Source organism: Triticum aestivum, chromosome 6D (assembly GCF_018294505.1).
Source record: "Triticum aestivum cultivar Chinese Spring chromosome 6D, IWGSC CS RefSeq v2.1, whole genome shotgun sequence".
Classification (NCBI taxonomy): Eukaryota; Viridiplantae; Streptophyta; class Magnoliopsida; order Poales; family Poaceae; genus Triticum; species Triticum aestivum.
Window position 1 is genome coordinate 888,713 of NC_057811.1, and position 21,623 is coordinate 910,335.

The 21,623-nt window shown below is 44.3% G+C and overlaps 2 protein-coding genes across 17 annotated transcripts; both read right to left on the reverse strand.

Moving 5' to 3' along the window:
* Positions 1 to 515: 515 nt before the first annotated feature.
* Positions 516 to 6,737, reverse strand: LOC123142884 (uncharacterized). 16 transcript variants are annotated; one of them, XR_006470615.1, is made up of 13 exons: positions 6,278 to 6,734; positions 5,940 to 6,177; positions 5,743 to 5,860; positions 5,519 to 5,573; positions 5,113 to 5,203; positions 4,678 to 4,993; positions 3,934 to 4,187; positions 3,002 to 3,208; positions 2,699 to 2,830; positions 2,480 to 2,547; positions 1,841 to 1,960; positions 823 to 916; positions 516 to 717 (listed from the first exon to the last, which is right to left on the reverse strand). XR_006470615.1 is itself a non-coding variant. In XM_044561590.1 (6 exons), the coding sequence occupies exons 2-6, from the start codon at positions 6,150 to 6,152 to the stop codon at positions 4,777 to 4,779; spliced, it is 729 nt and encodes a 242-aa protein (XP_044417525.1). In that variant the 5' UTR covers positions 6,153 to 6,177; positions 6,278 to 6,716; the 3' UTR covers positions 4,196 to 4,776. The 16 variants fall into 16 exon arrangements, 1 of the variants encoding a protein (XP_044417525.1); XR_006470614.1 differs by having other exon boundaries at positions 2,659 to 2,830; XR_006470628.1 differs by having other exon boundaries at positions 2,659 to 2,830; positions 3,934 to 4,139; positions 4,664 to 5,028; positions 5,126 to 5,203; positions 6,278 to 6,728.
* An 11,977-nt stretch (positions 6,738 to 18,714) lies between these two features.
* Positions 18,715 to 21,224, reverse strand: LOC123146414 (polyubiquitin 11-like). Its single transcript, XM_044566066.1, has 3 exons — positions 21,156 to 21,224; positions 20,253 to 20,297; positions 18,715 to 19,629 (listed from the first exon to the last, which is right to left on the reverse strand). The coding sequence occupies exons 1-3, from the start codon at positions 21,222 to 21,224 to the stop codon at positions 18,715 to 18,717; spliced, it is 1,029 nt and encodes a 342-aa protein (XP_044422001.1).
* Positions 21,225 to 21,623: the final 399 nt, after the last annotated feature.

The window sequence follows — 21,623 nt, forward strand, 5'->3', positions numbered from 1 at the left end:
AAAAACTACATACTACTAGTAGAACGCCCGTGCGTTGCTACGGGCTACCATGCATATAAATAAAATAAACAAATGATTAAGGTCGTCTTCAAGGTCGAAACGCATTTCTCCCTCATACGTCCGGGCATGTTCGAACATCAAACAAGCGCCCAGGACCACAATTCAAGCCCATAGAGGGGGTGTCGTTGTCTGGACTATTCGCCGTGTTATCTCAGACACATTGTGTTTAAAGGTAAGTAGGTAGCTAATCTGCAGCAGCAAGAGCGTAAAAAAAAGTAGTTCTAACATGAGGATGCAAGGAACTACCCGCATCTAATTGTGTTCATCATCAGGCCTAAGCCTGGGCTTGACCTTGTTGTCTTAGCTGCTGCATGTCATGACCATTATCTCGAATTGGTGCAAACAAAAGCAAAGCCCTAATTAGTCCAGAGAAGATGAAATCAGATAGCAATATCAGGGCATGAACAGATCTAAAGAACACAAACCACAAGCAGAGACTCGGAGAAGACGGGGCACGACCACTGTGACGTCACATCCCTTAATAATTATATTTTTACACTATACACGTTTCACAACTATAATTTGAACACCTGTGTACCATAAATAAATATATTTTTACACTATACACAAGTGAATCATGTTGTGTCATTTACATGACGGGTAAATTAAATGAACATGTCTTGATTAGGTATGACATACTTTGGACAAGGAAGAGACCTGCAGATAAATAACACAATTAAACAAACAAGTACTGAAATATAAGTGTTCCGCATTAAGCTTGCTAGTAAGGAAATTATCAGGAGATGGCTTGCTAGCTTTCACCTCTAGATCACCCCCATGGCAACTTGATACATCAGAGCAAGAAAACATTCCCCAATGGTTACAAACCTTCGGTGCAAAATGACATTCATGGGATCTGAAGGCATCACTAAGAAATATCAGGTTCTATATGAGTCTGACTTATTAAAGAACAAAGAGCAATGAAGAAAAGTGCAGTACATTAAATCAAGGCCAAATGATACATTGCATGCATCAGCGAGCAGAAAAATAAATGGTGTCTAATATTATATTTTCCCCTTCCAATAGAGAGACTCCTTCTACATGTTTAACCAGTGATTAATTCCGGTTACACCAAATAAACATAGTTCTAAATGCTACCAACATTTTTTATGAAACAAAGGACAACCAAAATTAACTCCCCTCGCGTGGAAACTTGATGTCCTTTCAACTCTGAAATTCCACCAAAGGTAAGCATACAATAATTTTATAGTGTATAATTATACAAAAGAAGAACATGTTACGTGTGTAGATAGCGCAAGGTGGCATATTATCATTGAGAGCATATATTAGCACATAGTGTGATGAAAATTGGAACCATATGTACTGTCAGCATGTCTTTCTCCTTATTCTGTATATCATCATTTCCTCTACACTTGACATGATAGCTTGAGAAAAAAAAGATGAGTATCCAGATATGTACATAGTTATGGCTAGATTCCTTGTTTTGTCCAAGAAAGATAAGTCATGAGCCCATCATCTTATTACAGCAAGGCACATCTCTATCAGTGGTGCAAGAGGTGTAAATTTTATATTTTCTTTTCAAGAAAAAACCCCTGGCAATATTAAACATCATGATGTAACAAATTACAAATATTAGTGTTAACATAGGTTAATATCTATTACTTATGTGTGGTGCAGTTCAATAAACCATGAAAAAAATTTGAATTATTCCTAACTATCACCATCAGATCTAGGTCAATAAAAGTTGTAGTCACAGCCTGAGCCAGAACTTTGGATTGAGAAGGGATTGGGAAACCCTCAAAGGAAGGAAGAAGCTCACCAAAACACAGTTACAGGCCCCAACTATCTCAACCTTGCGCACAAAACGGCTTAATGACTCATATGGGATCAACAAGAGTGCCAGTCGCGTAAAGCTTGTTCAGATTGCCAAGGCCGTCCACTTGAGAGCAAGACAAAAACTTAAAATTAGGAGTCCGAATGTGGTTAGACAAGCTATACTAATTTCATTTTGATTTTGATCCGACATGTGCATTAAACAGAGCATGGACCACGATTGAACAGAGCAACCGCTGCAAAATAAATGTATAACAAGAGCTGGCAGCATCAACATGTAATAGGCATGTATATTTATCTACGGGTTTTGTCGCTAGTGAACGCATACAGTTGCAATTGCACTTATGCAACCTAAAGGCGAAAGAAAAAAACCACTTGTTAACCCAAAAGACTGAAAAAGTCGTAACAAAAGAAGAAAAAAAATAGCCTTCCTAAGTTCTCTAGTTGGGTGAAAAAAACCAGCTATTCTAAAAGTGAGCACCAGATTCCAGTATGTATCATGCAGTTTTCTGTATATGGTTCACACATGAAAAAGGGATTTTGGCCAGTGCTAGGACATGGCATTTGTTGCCTGATAAAAGATTAGTTCATGCTATCTTCGGGACAAAGTGAGCACGTGAGTTACCAGACGAGAAGGGGAGGCCATGAGTAAAGGTGGACTGAAACTTCTTGCTCGCTTGGAGCTTCATGAATCTGATCCATAGAAAATTATGTAATCATTTGAAATTAGTATACTAAAAAAATTGAAGGTACATTGCAGAAATGACACATTAGCAAAATTGAGTAATGCAAAACCGAACCCACCATAGGAGAAGCATAGAAAAAAATCATCTTCTGAACCCACCTACAGATCCAATTTATATGCATCATGCCATGGAATTTCCGAATGCATGGCCGCAGCCGCTGGCTGCAACGTCGGCCCAATGGTGCTTGTCCGGGCGAAGTACAAGGCCATTGGGCTCGTCGCCCGGGAGTTCTGCAACCCACATCAGTTTCTATGACTATAGTTTCTACTATTGTACTCTTTGTAGTTTTTAATGCATAAATTAATCTAATGTTGGGAGCTTTCCAAGGACTAACTAAGACAATCAGAATCGGAGAGGAGAGTTTCTCAACAAAAAAAAGAATTAGAGGAGAGTCAACTAACCTTCCTTCTTGCTTCGTCACCCCCTCATGGGTTATGAGCTATGACGACCATGATGCCGGCCGTGCGTCCGAGCGCCTGTGGTCTGTACATCGACGACCTGCCCTTTTCTCATTTTTTGGTCACCGAAGAGTTCGATCGATCAGAAACATGGAAGGGCGAGAGTAGTCATGTTCCTGCCCTGTGTGTGTTTTCTTTGCGCGAAAGTTCCTGTTTCAGTCAGAGAGGTAGAACAATCAGAAAATGAGAAGGTCTTTCACTTCCTTACAGAATGAAATTTCTGTCTTGCAAGTTTACAAAGTCATCAAGTTAAGCACTTACGATAAAATTATCTGACTCAGAAAGCTGATATCACTCATACAAAAAAACATGTTATACAATATTGAGTTTCGACATAGCTATCATAATAGATCTATGCAAAAATGTTCAGGTGCACGCAGGACAGCTATACAATTTTAGCAAGAATAACAATTTTACATGAAAAATGCCTGCAAGCCTGAAAGCCCATTATGTAATTCCAGTACTGAATCATTCAGGCCCTTGTAATGTTATTTGAGATTAGGTTCATAATATTTGAAGGTGCATGGTAAAGAAAGGAAAATAACATTACTTCCAATGAAATACTCTCCACATTGTTCGTACTTGCATTACTATCATGTTGGCATGGACATTGACAAACTGAATCAATTAGCCTGTAAAATTTATGAATAGATTCGGTTCTCTTCCTCTTCATGTCTACATGGATGAATCTGAAATATTCTAATTAGTTTCTATAATTAGTTCCTATGGCTATAGTTTCTACTATTGTACTCTTTATAGTTTTTAATGCATAAATTAATCTAATGTTGGGAGATTTCCAAGGACTAACTAAGACAACCAGAATTGGAGAGGAGAGTTTCTCAGCAAAAAAAGGAATTAGAGGAGAGTCAACTAACCTTCCTTTCTTGCTTGGTCACCACCTCATGGGTTATGAGTTATGACGACCATGATGCCGGCCGTGCGTCCGAGCACCTGTGGTTTGTACATCGACGGCCTGCCTTTTTCTCATTTTCTGGTCACCGAAGAGTTCGATCGATCAAAAACTTGGAACGGGAAGAGTAGTCATGTTCCTGCCCTGTGTGTTTTCTTTGCGCAAAAGTTCCTATTTCAGTCAGAGAGGTAGAACTCTGTGTCAGCAGTTGTCTTGTCACTGCAATTTTAAATGACCGGCAATAAAGGTTGCTGCTTAATTTTAGAATGCCGTAAGTTTTCCACCTGTAGGTGTAGCAGCTAACAACTTTGAACCATACTGAATAAAGGAGTCAAAATGGAATACTTTTTGACCTCACAATGCCTATGAATTTCAAGTAGCCATTATTTAAACACCAGACACATTGTCCATGCAAAAAGAGGTGAAAAAAAATCAAATCTGAACTGAACTTGACAGAATTCATAAGTTGTATAGCTGACAATGGGCCATCATATACAACAAGATATAGTAAGCAATGCAACAACACACATGTACAAAGGGGTGAACATGCCTAATTGGTACTTTAATTTAACACATCGAATCATTGAGTGGTGCTAGGTCTAGTTACACATACAGAGTTTAACATCAAGTGGCTAAGTTAGCAATGTCTAGCACGAAGTTAGGCATGTGACCTTCATGGGAAGAACTGGACATACCGGGCCATACCAACCTGCTTCTTCCCCCCTCTGCGCTAGCTCCAAGATGCATGTCTCGTCCTGGTGGATTAACCGCGACCTCGACCACTTCGATCCGCCGATGCTCGGCACCGCTACCAAGAACCACCAATCAGTCCTTGCTTGTGTCCATGGTGAAGATAAAGTCGCAGAATGCAGATCTTGGCTAACCCACCGACCACGCACACATGCGTTGGTACGGCGCTCCGGGCGTGGCCCGACTTGTGCAGCGCGCTGAACCTTCCTCGCACGGTTCCTACACCTGCCAAGGCCAGCTGCGCGTGCCCGCACTTCCTCGGCCTCTGCTTGTTCCTGTGCCTAGCCGTAAACATCATCAGGTGTGTAACCTGCATATTCATGGCACAATTATATAGGCAAGGGCGGTGTAAAGTAGGACCATCCAAAGCAAGGGGATAACAAGAGAACGAAACCTCTCCAACATACACCACAGAAAGGATGCCCACATGAAGCAGCACCCATTGACTCACGTGGACAACTTCCGAAGCAAATCCCACACGTAAGCTGTTAAAGGATAGATAAGTAATATAAGAAGTGGAGTTTATATGCACATGACCTACATGTACGGGAATGTTTTCATTAGCATGCCTAGTCTAGAACATAAAAGGGTGCAAGCCCATCCCTTTGCCGCAAGCATTCAAAATAACAAGCATACTGTTCAACATTTTCTCCAGTAAAATACAGGTTGCCAGGCAGGTCATACTAACTCCACGGGTTACAAAATATACAGGCAATCCAATAATATAAACATCAAGAAGAAATCCTTAACGGGAAAGCAAGAAGAAATCGACCGATCAGGGACAATTCGAAGCAGCAGACCTTAACGGGGTTGAAGCAGCGGCCTTCCCCTCGTGCTCATCAAAGCCTCCATGGCCTGCACATAGCCAACATCGTCACTCCGCCTGCTGCTGCTGCTGCTAAAACAACAACAACAGCAGCAACCACCACCAATTAGCCTAGTAAATCCAAAAATCCAATTGTGATGAAAAAACATGTCCATATCATGTGACTGCTGCAAACTGGACCCTTTTTTTGATACGCACATGGCTGCTGCAATACAAGCACACACAAAAAAAGACATCTTGTATTAGGAGGCAGGGAGGGTTGGAGCAGAGCTTCTTCTCCATGGACCTCCTCTCTCTCCCACATGCCCTTGAATTCCTTGACACAATACAAGCAGACATCAGATGTTGGAGATGAAGAAGAAGACAAGGGTAGGGGAGGAGGGATTGGTACCCACTTTCGTCGAGGGGAGTTTCATCTCCATGGCATCCCACGGAGGGAGGCTAGACTCCGGCAGTGGAGAAATAATGGCCTCCAACATGTTCAGATCATGAAGAGAAAAGACTTTTTTTGCGGGAAGAGAAGAGAAAAGACTGCCTGAGCATGGCCCGAACAGAGAGAGGGAAGGGAAGGGCCTTCCATAGCGAGCCATGGTCTGCACGCCCGCCATGGTGCTCCTCCGTCACACCCGCAGCCTGCAGAAACCAACCGCACCGATCAAATCAAAAAATCCAGAAGAAGAAGATGAGGTGAGGGGAGGGGAGGCGAGGGGAGGAGGATGGAGGGCGTCAATACCTTTGATGTCTACGTGCTGCAACCCGTCACCGACGTCGATGTCCACCACATCAGCAAGCACCGAGAGAAGGCCGCCGCCGCCGCCGCCGTCGTCGCCCCATCCCCATCCATCCATGGGTGGGTGTTGGGCTAGGGTTTCATCCCCATCCATCCATTGGTCGGGCCGGACCTCCATGGCCGACCTCGAGGGCCAGGTGGACGAGGGCGCGGTGGTGCCGCTGCGGATCTGGGCGCCCCCTCACCTTGTCGCGCGATATGGAGCCTTCTCTCCCATAGCCCCACACCTTGTCGTGCGGATCCAGGATGAGAAGGTGAGGGGCTGGAGCGGAGGCGCTAGAGGAGGAGGAGGCCGGCGGCGGTGGGATTGAGGCGGCGGCGGGATTGGGGTTGGGGCAGAGGAGAGCGGCGGTGGGCAAGTGCATCGAGGGCACGAGGGAGCGAGCGCCTGGCTTTTTTTCGTAGGTTAACCTTCGTGGATTTTTCGACTGGTTTTTTTTTTGCGTGCGTGTGGTGGGTGTGGGGGACGAAAAAAACCAGTCGAAAAAAACCAGACGAAAGTGGGGGGACTATTCAACCAACTCGTCCATTAGGAGTAGAGATTGCTAATCTTGATTGATATCGCTGTCATTTATATAATTACATACTCCCTCCGTTTCAAAATATAGCGCGCCCACGCTTTTTAAGGTTCAACTTTGACCATAAATTTAACCAACGAGACCGACTGCGGCGGAATTATATAATTGAAAACTTCTTTTGAATACAAATTCACTAGTATAATTTTTGCTTCCGCCGCAGTCGGTCTCGTTGGTTAAATTTATTGTTAAAGTTGAAGCACGAAATCGTTAAATTTATTGTTAAAGTTGAAGCACGAAATCGAGGACGCACTATACTTTGGAACGGAGGGAGCACCAGATTTGCTGTTAGCCGAGCAACTTGAAAATTTGTCCAATTCAGTCGATTTCGCCTAGCACCGGAGGCCGATGCGGGGCAATGCTGGCAGCCACGTCCGGGTGAGGCCTCGCGAGGACCTCAACGCAGGAGGCAGGGAAGACACGGCTTGCCGTCGAAGGAGAGAAAACGGGTTTGCAGGTTTAGGGTGTAGGGTTGCTGGCCGAGTTCATGGTCGGTGGTCAGAGGGATGGCTAGGGGCAGCAGCGACACGAGCAGGGTAACATCACCAACTGGCAGCCGGACACGGTTCGGCCGGCAAGGTTGGGTGGCTTGACAGGAGGTGGGGGAGAAGAAAAGCAGTAGCGCGGGGTTGAAGGCGTAGAGGGTTTCCTCGTTGCCGTCGTCGTTCTCCTGCTGCGGCTGCTGCGGGAAGGAGGTGGGGAAGGGGAGGGAGGGGCCGGCGACGAGGTTGGGCACGGGCGCGGGCGCGAGCAGGGATGAGAAGCAGAGGAGGACGAGCGCATCGTGGATGCGCGCGGCGAGCACGGCGTGGCCGTGCGGCCAGTGCGCCGCGGACGCGCCGCCCTTGCCCGCCGCCCCCGTGACGCAGAACGGCGCGGTCTCCGACGCCATCGTCTGTCGCAGTTCCCTCGAGGGCCGCGCGGGTGTGGCGTGTCTTTAAGCCCGAAAGCAGAGCTGGAAAAGCAAGGTCTGGGCTGGCCTCAGTGAGGAGTGAGGACTGTGGAGTGGAGTGTGAGCCGACGGGAAACGAGGGGCAGCGGCGGGAAAGGTGATGGCGTGGGGGATCGGGTTTGGGGTTGGAGCGGGCGGTGGCAGGGCGGAAGGGATTCTGCCCTTTACGTTATTCTATTATGAACCGTCTGAGATTCTGCAAGAGCACAAACCTTTCCGCCACAGAAAAAGAGAGTAAATTCATTCGCAAAACAAAAGCCCCTTTCATTAATGAGATGCTGATGGAGGCCACAAAACTCTAACATCTGAGGCATCCCCATCTCTCAGCCCCAATATGAAAAATGAAGGCGAGGGGCCTGAAAGAAGCGCTAGCGGCAGCTGCTGTTCTTCCTCCTACCCTAACTTCTCACCAGTGTATTATGGTTGACGACATCTGTTTGTTGGCTTCCAAGTCTAAACTAGGCTCGTATCATATAGGCCCAACGTTGCGCCCATGCTGAAAAGAACGAGGTTTCCCGAGTGCCGATTTTTGGAGGCCCTTGAGCTCGGAATTTTGAAAATCTCAGAAAGCATATTTAGAAGTTTCAAAAAAATATGAAAAAATCCATGGAAACATATATGCATTCCGCAAGAACGTGTTAAATTTTGTTTAACAATGTTGTGATTTGTAGGCTGTACAAAAAAACAAAATTGCGGCCCAACAACAAAAATAGAAGGCCTGTTTAAAAATGTGTGTTTGTCTTTTTCCTGTGCGCCACATGTGGAAGTATAATGCTGTGAATTTTTGCACATATGTAGTATACATGTGTATGTGTGTTCACAAATAAATTTAGAAAATTCACGATCTGGAAAAATGAAATTTCTAAATGAGCTCCGTGGAGCTCGGCCTCCGATGGCATTTTCTGAGGTTTCCCTTTCTTTTTCCACTTTAGCTACATGTGACAGGAATCTATACCTATTTTATATATATATATATATATATATATATATATATATATATTAATGAAGAGGCTATTGCTTCTTGCCACCATAATTTCGTCCGTCTGTCATTCGTCCACTTCGCCCATGCATATCATTTTCTATATCCGAGGTGGCACTAATCTTACGCTTTGTTTCCTACGTTTGGTCATCAATCAATCGTATGATGATTCCACTATTGCTCGGCATGTGCCTTCATATGTCGTGTGCTTGGTTTCCACCGATCGATCAATTGCTAGGTATGGGCCGACCCAGTTAATTAGGTGCATCAATGGGCAATGGCGTTCCCTCAACCCACCTGCTATGGCCCAACTAAGCCAGCGACGTCGTTCGTTTTGTAGTACAATAGCTTGCCTCTTTTTTCGTCGCCCCGCACATCCCTGTTTCCAGACCCGTTTTCAAGATCGAAGCGTTCGACATCCGAACTCTTGCCCTCATGTATCTATATATTCCCTCCGTCCCAAAATCCTTGTCTTAAATTTGTCTAGATACGGATGTATCTAATACTAAAACATGACTTGATACATCCGTATTTAGACAAATCTAAGACAAGAATTCTGGGACGGAGGAAGTATTACTTTACCCAGGGGAGAAAACCCACTATACGCCTGAGAATTTGAGCATATGGCAGGCCTCGTCTGCGATCCGTCCTCGCCTCCATGACTCGCTCTGTCCCGGATAACTCGTGTGCTCACGATGTGATCCGCCACCTCGATACGAGCCCCAATCACGAGTTCATCGGCCCCTCTCGTGCCTTCCTCCAGTCGCACTTCGGGGAGATCTCGTCCAATCAGGAAGGAGGGGATCGATGAGAAGGTCGCGAGAGGTGGCACAGTTGGAGGAGGAATTATGCTTCCATCGGTCCCTTCTGCTGGAGGTGGAGAAGAAATAGGAAGCCATCGACTCGCCATCCAGTGATTACTCGATGGTGATTTTCATTTTTAATGTCTGCTCCTATGATTGTTTTATCCTCAATTATGCCTTTCTCAGCGATTTAACATCTTTATCACCTATAGTTTCAAGAATAAAAACTATACCGGAAATTGTTGACAAATTAATATTTAATGCAAACCTGCTACCCCCTCCATCCACATATATATAGGGCCTAATGCATTTTTCGAGATTGTCTTTGACTATTGATAAGATTAATAGTATATGAGATATATAATGTGAAAATTATATCATTGGAAGCATCTTTCACGTACGTATTTGAGAGTATGCGTAACTTGCATATCATATTTTATTGCTCTAACATGCGGTCAAAGTTACATCGAAAGCGCATTAGGCCCTATATAGATGGATGGAGGGATGAAAAGTGCTTGCAGCTACCGAGCTCCACTGCTCTTGGTATTTGAAAATTTTCAAAAACACACTTTTGGTACTCAAAATAATCTGAAAACAAATATGTGGATACATACACATATTCCTAAGGCCTGGTAAAAATCTAGAAAAAAATACTTTGTATTTTGGGAAATGCAAAAAAGAGAAATCTCTGACATAAATGGCACCCTTTTTATCCTATATACTGTCAGAAATTTATTTATTTTCCTATAGCCCAAAACAAAACGAGATTTCTACCGAAACTTGACGCGCGTAATCGGAATGTGTATATGTATCCCCGGGAAAAATTTCACTTTTTTGACATGTGTGACTTGGCCAATCTGTTAACCATATTAGTCATCTGGCGAATGAGCATTGCTCAGATGGTTAGATTTCTTGTGGTGGAACCAGCCCACCAGAGTTAAGTTTGATGACTGAGCTTGCACCCAAAGGGTGGGCGGGCCAAACAGAAGAAAGCAGATTATGGGCTATTGTTTCAAGGCCCCGAAAGTAGATGTATAGTGCCCAAAGTCCATGGGCTGGACGGGCCACGACCCATTCAACCTTGCAATAGCTCCGCCAAAAGTGGTTAAGTCCTAGCCTTGACATTTTTTTTTCTGATTTATTTTCACCTTTCCAATGATGCTTATTTAATAGGAGGCGACGTTCCCGTTGAGTGGCTTCAAGCTCGAAATGTTGTGCCGAGTCAATACTCTGTTAAAAATGACCTATATAATTGTCTGTGCGTTGCAATTACGATGGGGCACATGTATGCAATCGTAGTGGTTTATTTGGCATTTTATTGTTGAGGTGACTACGTATCAAAAAACAAATTTTAGCTATATTGAATTAGTATTTATTGCCTTAAAAATGTTATCTTATTTTTTACTCTCTCCGTTCGGATTTACTCCTTCCGTTCCTAAATATAAGTCTTTGTAGAGATTTCACTATGAACTGCATACGAAGCAAATGAGTGAATCTACACTCTAAAATGCATCTATATACATCCGTATGTGGTTCATAGTGAAATTCCTCCAAAGACTTATATTTAGGAACGGAGGAAGTATTAGCCACTTAGCCATCTAACCACATCCCGATTTACTTGGTGGCATGCAACAAAATTAATTAAACGGGCTTGCTAATTTTCAGTCATCTTAGAAATAGTTAAGTCATATTCAGCCCCATATCTATTGGATTAATGTGTCGGGATGCATGCTGGTATGTGATTCTCACATGCTGCAAGGCCTGGCAACCTATGGTGAATTTTTTTTTGCGTTTCAGAGAGGCCATGTTGTGCCTCTGTATGGTACTCCCTCAATCCATATTAATTGTCGCTGAAATAGTTTTTTTTTCTTTTCTTTTTTATCTGTATGGGCTTTACTACGAAAGCTGGTGTTTTTAGGTGTTGTCATGGGCTACATATGGGCTATATATATATGGAAGAGTGTAAGAGTGGAACTGGAAGGAGATGGGGAGAGCAACTAACGAAAGAGTACTTCTTCGGGAACCCCGCAAGGGTCACCTAGGGTGGCTAATAAATCCTTCGGGCTCTCAGTCACCGTCACATGTTGCGCTCTAGGTGCTCCCTTTGATTTTTGCTTTTTTATTTTTCGCACGCATTTTCGGATTTTTGATGGTTTTTCCGACTTCTTTCGCCTTTTCAGTTTTCCCCGGTTTCACTTAGGTTCTGGAAACAGAAACATTTGCGCGAAAAAATGTGTTTTCTTTTGTTTTTTTTTCTTCCGCAGGAGGCACAGATTTGCTTCCTGTGCCTCTCAGAAACGGAAAAGTGCATGATTTGTTTCCGCGAGAGGCACAATCGTGTCTCTCGCAAACAAAGAACAAACATTTTCTTTTTCTTCTTCCGCGAGAAGCACGGATTTGCTTTCGCGTGAAGCATAGTCGTGCCTCTCGGAAGCGAAAAAACACGTTTTTTTTCTTCCACGAGAGGCACAGTCGTACCACTCAGAAACAAAAAAAAACATGTTTTTTCGCGAGTGCCTCTCGGAAACGAAAAAACACGTTTTTTTCCTTTCGCGAGAAGCACAGTCGTGCCACTCAAAAAATGAAAAAAAACACGTTTTCTTTTTTTATCCTTCCAGAAGGGGCATTGTTTTCCTTCCGCGAGAGGCACATATTTACTTCTTGTGGAGGCTCAGATTTACTTCTGCGAGAGGCATAGTCGTGCTTATTTCGAAAAAGAAAAAAAAAGTGCTCCCAGTTTGGTTTTTTCGTCCGGTTTTTTCTGGAAAAAAAGTTCGTCAAAACCTATCAACATGGGATCTAGTTTTGAAGATCTTGACGCAAGGAATCCAATGATGAAAACATTTCGAGGTTTGGATGCACGATTTAAGAGATAAAACATTTTGAATAAACAGTTCCATGAAGAAAAAAAACTTCTAGATTGTGACAAGTGGCGCACTAGCACTACATGTGAAGGTGTGAGTGATCTTTGCAAAGAGTGCCCTTTAATTATTGATTTCAGGAGATGAGCGCTCTTTTCTTTTTTTTCATTTCTTTTTGTGTTATTCCCTTCTTTGTAAATATTTCTTTTGTTTCTATATTATTCTTTTTTACTTAATATTTTTATCTTTTCTATTTTTGTTTCTTGGTGGGGAGAATATGTAAATATTATTATTTAATTTCTAATCAGTGAGTTTAATTTCTAATTGGTGAGTTTTAGTTAATGAAAAGCACAAGTAGCTAGATTTGTTTGTTCATTGCAAAGGATACCTTTAGTTAATGATTTGGGTAAATATCTGTTCATTGGCGTCCAAGCCTAAACTAGAAGTCCAAGCAGAGCCCACAGGCCTAAAGTTGTGCCCATGCTGAAAAGAACGAGTTCTTTTTCTCCATCTGAACATTTATAGGAGAGAAAAGTAAGGTTTTGGTCCCTCAAGTTTATAGGAAGTAGACATCCGGTTCCTCATCTTTTTTCCGTCGACATTTCACCCCTCATGTTTCAAAACCAGACATATTTCGTCCAAAATCAGAAATAAAGCGGTATTGAGCTGACGTGTTCCTAGTTTCCTCTGTCCCGTTTGCCACGCCGGACTGAGAATTTTTTTCCCCGCCCCATTATGTCTCTCCTCAATGTATTTCGGGTTGGCATTTGATCAAACAGTTCGGGCACGCCGGCAGCAAGCCAGCAGCTAGGAGCAAGAGCCGTTATCCATGCTCATGTCCCTCTGCGGTGCTAGATCCAGGCAGGCGCATTTGGCGGGCTCAAGAGTGAGGATGGTCATAGTGGGAGTAACATAAGTAGTAACATAGATGCCACATAAGCAAAAATGGTGAGGTGACAAGCAGTTAATAAGGAGAGAGACAAATAGAGTAACATGATATGTTACCATCACATAACACTTTCAAATGCAAAATGAGTGTACAAAGTAATAAATGAAGACATCTATGTCACCATATATATGAACTACCCACTATGAAGATAGTAACATAGACAGTAACATATGCATGTTAAGTATTCTAAACGTTTTTATATTAGTTTACAGAGGGAGTACTAGTTAAGTTACTACTCTTCACTATGACTAGCCTGAAGGAACTCCAAAAGAGCTCAGGTGCGGAGCGTCCGTCCATTAATGGCTGTTGTGCGTGTGCAGTGCCGCCGTGTGTGCCGGTGGATGGGGAGGAGCTAGCTCCAATTCATGCTCGAAATCCGGCTCGCATCATAACCCGACGGAGCGCCGTGGACATCACGTACTTCCTCGAACCGGCCCTGGAAGCACCGCGCGGCGCGGACACCGGCGGCAACAGCACGGCTGCAACGCCCGGAAGTTGATGACCATGACAAATTAAACGGTCCAGCGCATCCAGGTCCATGTCCGTGACGAGTCCCTCCCATCGGCCGGGAGCAGCAAGAGCACGACGTACGCGCGCGCTATACTACCTGCTGCGGCGCCGGCGCCATGCTGGAGCTAGTCCGATGGCCCAAAGTGTGCAGCGACGTGCCATTCGACCTACGTCATGACCCCACGTCGCCAGCGGCCACGGCCCAGCTCATCGCCGACGATGTGAGGCAAGTGCAATTGCACTAGGAGCTGCATGCTAACTCTTCGATAGAATGTCTATCACAAAATTCCAAAACCAGGGAAACTTGAGTCCTATACCGCTTAATTTGCTGGTTTTGGAGGAAACATGCCTGGTTTTTTTTTGCGAAATAACTCTTTTATTACTCAATAATTAGGGGTTACAATCTCGCGAGGCAATACATAAGACTTCATCTGGAGCTGAGCCGAGCCAAACCATAGTTCGACCCTGCCTTCTACCAAAACTAGCCATGACATGACTAACACAATTGCCCGAGCGGCGGATATGAGCAATAGAAGAGTCCCGTTCCCCCATACTTTGCTTAATCTCTCCAATCATAAAGGCATATCTTGAAAAGTTGCGACCCGCATCATTTGCCATTTGAACAGCATCAAGACAATCAGACTCAACATCTATAGGTAATGAGCTCCATCGCAACGCCAAACTGAGGCCCTCCTTGATGGCCAAGATCTCAGACTCAGTACATCCTCACAATCACATACAAATCTGCAAGCGCTGAAGATAATGTTTCCATCATGATCCCGCAATACCATGCCAGTTCCCGCACTTCCATTCAAGACAGAACCATCAGTATTTAGCTTTACTCGTCCTTCACTTGGGGGGATCCAAGGGCTACTGCTTTGTATCGGTACAGCACGGACCACACTCGTTTCTGGGAGGCACTGGGCAGGAACCATCTTGCCTTTGACATAATCAGCATCTTGGCCGACGCTCAAGTTTGCCAAAGAATTTAGATAACTCTCAAGGAACCGGAGTGATCCATCAACAGGAGGAGCCGGCTTTGCATGAACAACTTCGTTTCTGACGTGCCAAATCCTCCACAGGAGCATAAGTAACCGGACACGCTGCTGTACTTCGGCATCGCAGACTGCCTGGATAAACCAGTCGTCATGCCGTTTTATATCAGTGAGTTTGGGCAGCTCCCAGACCCGCTCCATTGCACACCAAAGCTGCTGCGCATTATCACATGCACATAACGCATGAAACGAGTCCTCCACTTCTCTTCCACAGACTGGGCAAGTGTCCCGTTCCTCCAAGGTTCTCCGCTTCTTGTTCTTCCATGTCGCCAGAGAATTCGTTGCTAATCGCCATGCAAACGACTTAACCTTAGGGGGGGGACAAGACCAAATAAGTTTCCACACTTCTCTGCTGCTATCCGGAACAGAGCTCGACGAAGGAATCAATGGCTGTAGCATTTCATGTGCAGCAAGCCAATAAGCACTCTTGACTGTGAAAATTCCACTCCTCTCAGGCGCCCAAGACAGAAAATCCTCCCCAAGCCGCGGCGAGGGTTTTAACTTGCAGATCTGTGCCACGTCAACCGGCAAGAAGAATTGTTGAAGCTTTTGAAGGTCCCAGTTGCCATTGTGATCAAGTAGTTCGGACACCCATTTGACACGACACCGGCCTCTTCTTGAAAGCAGAGAGTTAGTGTTTCCTCTCATCAGCCATTGGTCACGCCATATTCTCACATTCTGGCCGTTTGCTATGCGCCACACAAGCCCCTTCTTCAGCAGCTCAAGACCATGGTAGACCCCTTGCCAAGACTGAGAGGGGTTACCCGAAAAGACAGTATCCTCCAACCTCCCATTTGGGTAATATTTAGCCTTAAGCAACCTTGCACAAAGACTGTCAGGATGAATTAGCAATCGCCACGCTTGCCTTGCAAGCAACGCTTGATTAAAGAGTCTGAAATCCCTAAAGCCAAGCCCTCCTTGTTCTTTCGCTCGCAACATTTTCTGCCAAGCATACCAATGCATTTTCCAAATAGGATAGAGGATTTTGCCGGATTCAACAGTTGGCCAGTGGCTTGCTCATAAGTCTTGATAATTTGCTTAATAGTATTCGCCTGTTGCCCAGTGGCCTTAAAGAATAAAAGAGTGTCATCTGCGAAAAGTAGATGTGATATTCCAGGGGCTCGCCTAGTGATCTTCAACGGGGACAAATCAGATGAGTCTATCCCCTTGTTGAACAGAATTGACAACCCATCAGCCACAAGCAGAAATAAGTACGGGGATAAAGGATCACCTTGCCGTAGTCCACATGATGGTGCAAATGAATCAGAGATGGCTCCATTAAATTTTATTGAGTATCTCACCGGGGTTACGCATGACATAATCCAGTCAACCCACCGATGAGCAAAGCCAAGCTTTTGCATCATTTGCTTAAGGTAATCCCAATCAACTCAATCATAAGCTTTGGATAAGTAAAACTTGTAGGCACCAAAACTCCTTGTAGGATCCTTTTCCTACTTCATATGGTGAATACATTCAAAAGCAATCAAAGAGTTACCCGTTATCATTTGCCCAGGAATAAAAGCACTTTGCGTTGGAGAAATAATCCCATCCAACACCGGCCTCAAACGGTTAACAAGGCACTTAGAGACCACCTTATAGATTACATTACAGAGGCTAATTGGCCGGAAATCTGTAATCTTAACAGGGTTCTTAATTTTCGGTATTAGGACTATATTGGTGCTGTTTACATCTGCCGGCATTACTCCTGTCCGAAAAAACTCCTGGTTTTGAAACTTAAGGGATGAAATGTCGACAAAAAAAAAAAGATAAGGGACGAAATGTCTACTCCAGATATATACTCAATCACCCGTTTGATTCGAAGGCAACTTTGATACGCTGCTTGTCACCGACGACCTTTTGATGTGGAGATGGTAAGGTCGTCCGTGACACGCGGAGCATTAAAGATGTGTGTTTCGTTCTCCAATTTGCTTGTCAAATCCATGAAGGTATTCCTGCATCATACCTTTGGCGGTTTCGGTCCCTGAGGGAGCTCTCTATGCAGAATTGATGCCCAGATGACGAGGGGCGTCCCTAAATGCAGAATCATATCAGGAAATTGGAGTTGTTTCGTAGAACATTTTTTTAGCGATTCGTAGAACAGATACAAACTTCAAAAGAAGAGATACAAAAGGCCCATAAGTTGGCCCGTTTGGTGGAGACCAGTAAGTTAGTCATAAAGCCCAAAGTAGATAACAAGTGTACATGGCGGCCTAGCCCATCTCAGAGTCGACACCAACTGTAACTGGGCTGGCCGGCGTTCCCCTTCCAGGCACGAGGCGACGTAAGGCTAGCCATCCGCTCTCCCTCTCTCTGTTCTCTGTAGTGTGTGTCAGTCGATTTGCGTTTGATCAGCTCCGCGCCGATCGAATACTACCAGGTTTAGTTTGTGATGGTGTACTAGTAATAAGCTCATACATAAGGAAAGTACTAGTACATACTTATTACATATTTCTATCAAGTTATGTGTTCCTGCTGATACCATTACCTTTCTGTGTTGAATGTGGATCTCGAATAGAATCAGTTGGAGGACTCCAGGACCTGTTTGGACATTGTTGACTCAGATACGGAGCCACGGAGGTACTTACCTATACATCCGTTCAAAAGCTTTCGGTTCAGCTTGTACATGAAATTGATTCTCTCAATTGTTGTTTTGCGTACATGACTGTTTTTGTTAGTAGTGCTAGATACATACAACCGAATGAAGCTAGAGATTGTGTAAAGCTTAGTCGAAACAATGAGGATCGGGACGACATGGCAAGAGACTAACGAGCAGAGCTAAGAGAACTGAAGCAAAGCAAGCTTATGAGACCCTTTTTTTAGAGGAGGATGAAACCCCTGAACTCGGCAAGCTTACGAGAACCTGCGCTAAAAAGTAAGATATGGAATTTTCTCCATATACTTGGCGCGAGAATAAGCGAAGTCACATACATAAGGGAGCAGAAGCAGTTTTCAGAAAACAAGGTAAGAAGAAAAATGGTGGAATCCACAAATGCAGAAATGGATCACGCATTACTTGGGGCCGGGGAAAGGGCCTCCTAGAAAGTACTAGAAACATATAAACCCAAGGCCCAGGGGAAGACCTGGCAGGAGGACGGCTCATGGTGGGCCGGCTTGACGAGGAGGGTCTGGGTGAAGGATTCTCGTAACTTGGAAGGCAAGGCAAATAAGAGTTAGAATACAATACGGGTCAGCAATACGACCCGGAATCTGTTATAAATCCAGGGACTCGACCTATTATATAAAGGGGAGCCTCTAGGACGAAAAGACTTAAGTTGCAATCTCTAGAAAGCTAGGTTAGCGATTCCGCATCCTTGTAATAGAAATTTTGTTCGGTGTGAAATGTCACAAATCATAAAGTGGTGGTTTTCCACTAATCGTGACACAAACATGACGGTTTTGTGCATTTAACTCTCTTAGGACTTAGTTTGCATAGTAAAACATCAATTTTAGGCAATATTTTCCGCAACAATCGTGTCGGGAGTCATCTAGTTACTTAGGCAAACTACACCTCAAGCTTCACACGATGGCATTATTAAGTACTCTGAGCTCTCGCTCCTGCACCAAACAAAACAGACGATTTTATGACTGAGTGGCGCATACCACACACATACAAGCTGGACGAACTTACACATGGGAGATTCAGGTCACACTGGATAGAACGTTGCATGCATCGATCCTACAGCCATGGCATCCATCTCACTGACCACCAGGAGGACAGATCTGCAGAAGAACGGTGGTGCGCGGATGGCATAACTCTTCAACCAGGGGGCGGCCGCGCTCGTCAGAGAGCTGCTGGTGGTCCGGGAGAATGCCCAACTCAGAGTAAATCCGCCCTTTTATGCTGTCACCAATGGGTTTTCGGTCCGTAAACAGATGTTCAATGACGCTCTTCCCAGTTACCGTTTTTACCGAGATGTATATATGACCTTTTGGACAAGGGAAGCGCAGCACAAGAGCAAGGGTTGAATCATTTTGCACGTTGTAGTCATCCAAGGTGCGGCCATCCTCCAGCTGATTCCCATCAAACATGAGACGTTGTTGGCTCGTACAAACGCCGAGTTCATCAGAAACCTTTTCCTTCACACCAAAAATGGTATAATCTCCATAAACCTGAAAAGTGACGGTCAACCCAGTCAAGTGCTTGACAAAAATACGCATCCCGCATCTTCTTCGGAGGCACGACTCAACATGAAAGGTAGATTCATTTTGCACGTTATAGTCAACCAAGGTGCGGCCATCCTCCAGCCCATGCCCAGCAAAGATGAGACGTTGTCTGCTTGGGGGTATGCCAGTTTCGTCGAAAACCTTTGCCTTCACACTGTATATGCTATCTTTTCTCTCAACCTCAATTGTCATGATTTTGCCTGTCAATGTCCTGACAAAGATATGCATCCCATGGGTGACGAGGTCAAGGGTGAGGGTAGACGACTCCTCCATGTTATAATGCTCTAGGGTGCACCTGCCCACCAGCAACTCGTTTTCAAATTTGAGTCTCTGATGGCATGCAGGGATGTCCTCCTTTGCCTGAATCTTAGCCTTGACATCATAGATCGTATCTGATCCTGTCACCTTGAGAGTGATAGTCTTGCCATGGAGTATATTGACAAAGATCTGCATTTGTTCAATGATCACACAAAACATTAGCATCTTAGACAAAAGGCTTTCATTAGATTAACTAAACGCAAACGACCAAAAAGCAAATCAACACTTTAACCACAATAGAGTGAGACAAATATATGTATTATGATTTAGAATATAATTTCTTAAATTCATCTTTGACCAAGAATATGTCAATTGCAAATTAGATGATTCACTTGCCACAAACAAGTACTGGTATATGTTAAGAGCTGAACATGTGCATGAAGATCTTGAGGTGCTATAAGCATAGAAGGATGATCATGACCACATTTTTCGTGTGCAAGGTTAATTCATCATGGAGTCTTCCAGCAACTCTACAATTTTGGATCCACTCAGATGACAAAAAGAAAAATAATTAACTATCTTATAAGGACTATGAACACTTAGATGCATTCGATTCCTGGAGAAGAGGGCACTGCAAAATGGTTTAGATGCAAATTAACCAACAAAATGGACTAGATCTGGAGGAGACCAGTAACAAAAATGCTTGATCTGGGATGCATCGAGTAAGATGGATAAGGGAGGGAGAAAAGGCGAGTAATTAGACAGGAGTCACGTCTTACTGGAAACTCAAACCAATAATTGGGAAGACTTACCATGAACTGTTCAAGACCCGTCTCGTCAGTATCCTCACTAGTCTCCTGTTACAAAACAAACTTTAGTTATTAATATCATGGAAAGCAAACATAATTCCTAGTTATTTGTTTTTGGTTTCCAGTAACACATGACTCATGTGTGCAAGCTATCAAGAATCAGGATGCTTATACTTTTTGAGCAAAAAAGTTATGGAATGGTGCACAGAGAAATACACAACGCTGGAGAAAAGGCAACTGAAAGGAAGAATCACCGTGCACGGTTCAAGATCCATCTCATTTGTATCCTCACTAGTCTCCTGTCACAAAACATGTACGATCTATTATCCCTCCCCAGAAGCGGATTACACTACCAAGATATCATGTTAGCAAACCTATTTCCTAATTATTGGTTTGAGTTTCCAGTAAGACGTGACTCCTTCAGTTGTATCTAGCTAGTATTATGAGGGGGAAAAAAACATGTACTTGCAGAAGCTGGAGAGAATGCATGCTTTTGAACTATGGTATGGGGCTGATATGATGTAGACGAGAGCGGAGAGCTTGGACTGTAGACGAGACGTTGGTGGACGGGAAGATTGTGAAACGGGGAATGTACGCTAGAAAAAACTGACAACGGTAAGAAAAACATAAAATAATTAACCAAATACGTACTGGCATTTTCATAGATAGCCTCAAAGTAATTAATGGCAGATTAACATTGCACATAATTTCTGTACGTAGGATGACGGGCTTGGCGAATCGAGGTGGAATAGATACAGGAGTGAAGCGATACTAGACAGGGATGATGTCACATTGACCAAGGGTGGACCAACGAATGACTCATGCATTTCACCCGGCCCCTTCCATGCTAATAATGTTCTTCTCCATCTCAGGGAACGAGTCTGTGTAGATGAACCAAGGCAACACCTTGAACACTTTTGCATCCATATATTTGATCTGTATGATCCCGTTGGGCGTGGCGGCGCCCTCATTCATGGGGGCTAAGAGCTAGCTGAGCCGTGAACACTAATTTAGACCTGGTAGAGAGCACACACCGGTGAGCGGCAAACATCTCTGACGACGCCCTCCCTCTCCCCCGGCGATGGCTACACAGAGGGCTACTGTCGCAACGGTGACCACAAAGGCAAGGGACCGGCGTGGGAGTAGTGATGCCCCGGCGCCGCTCTTCGTCTCCGTTTTAGTCTTATCTATGTTATGGGCGTTGAACTAAACCTTCTGGGCCGATGAACTGTGTGTTATGCCTGTATGGAATTTAACTTGAACTGTGTTCATCTCTCTTCCCCCATTTCACACACGCACGTGCGCGGAGGGCTACCTTCAGCCGATAGGTTTCTATGTGGTGACACCCGATGGCCTAATGGTGCGGCCAAGCAT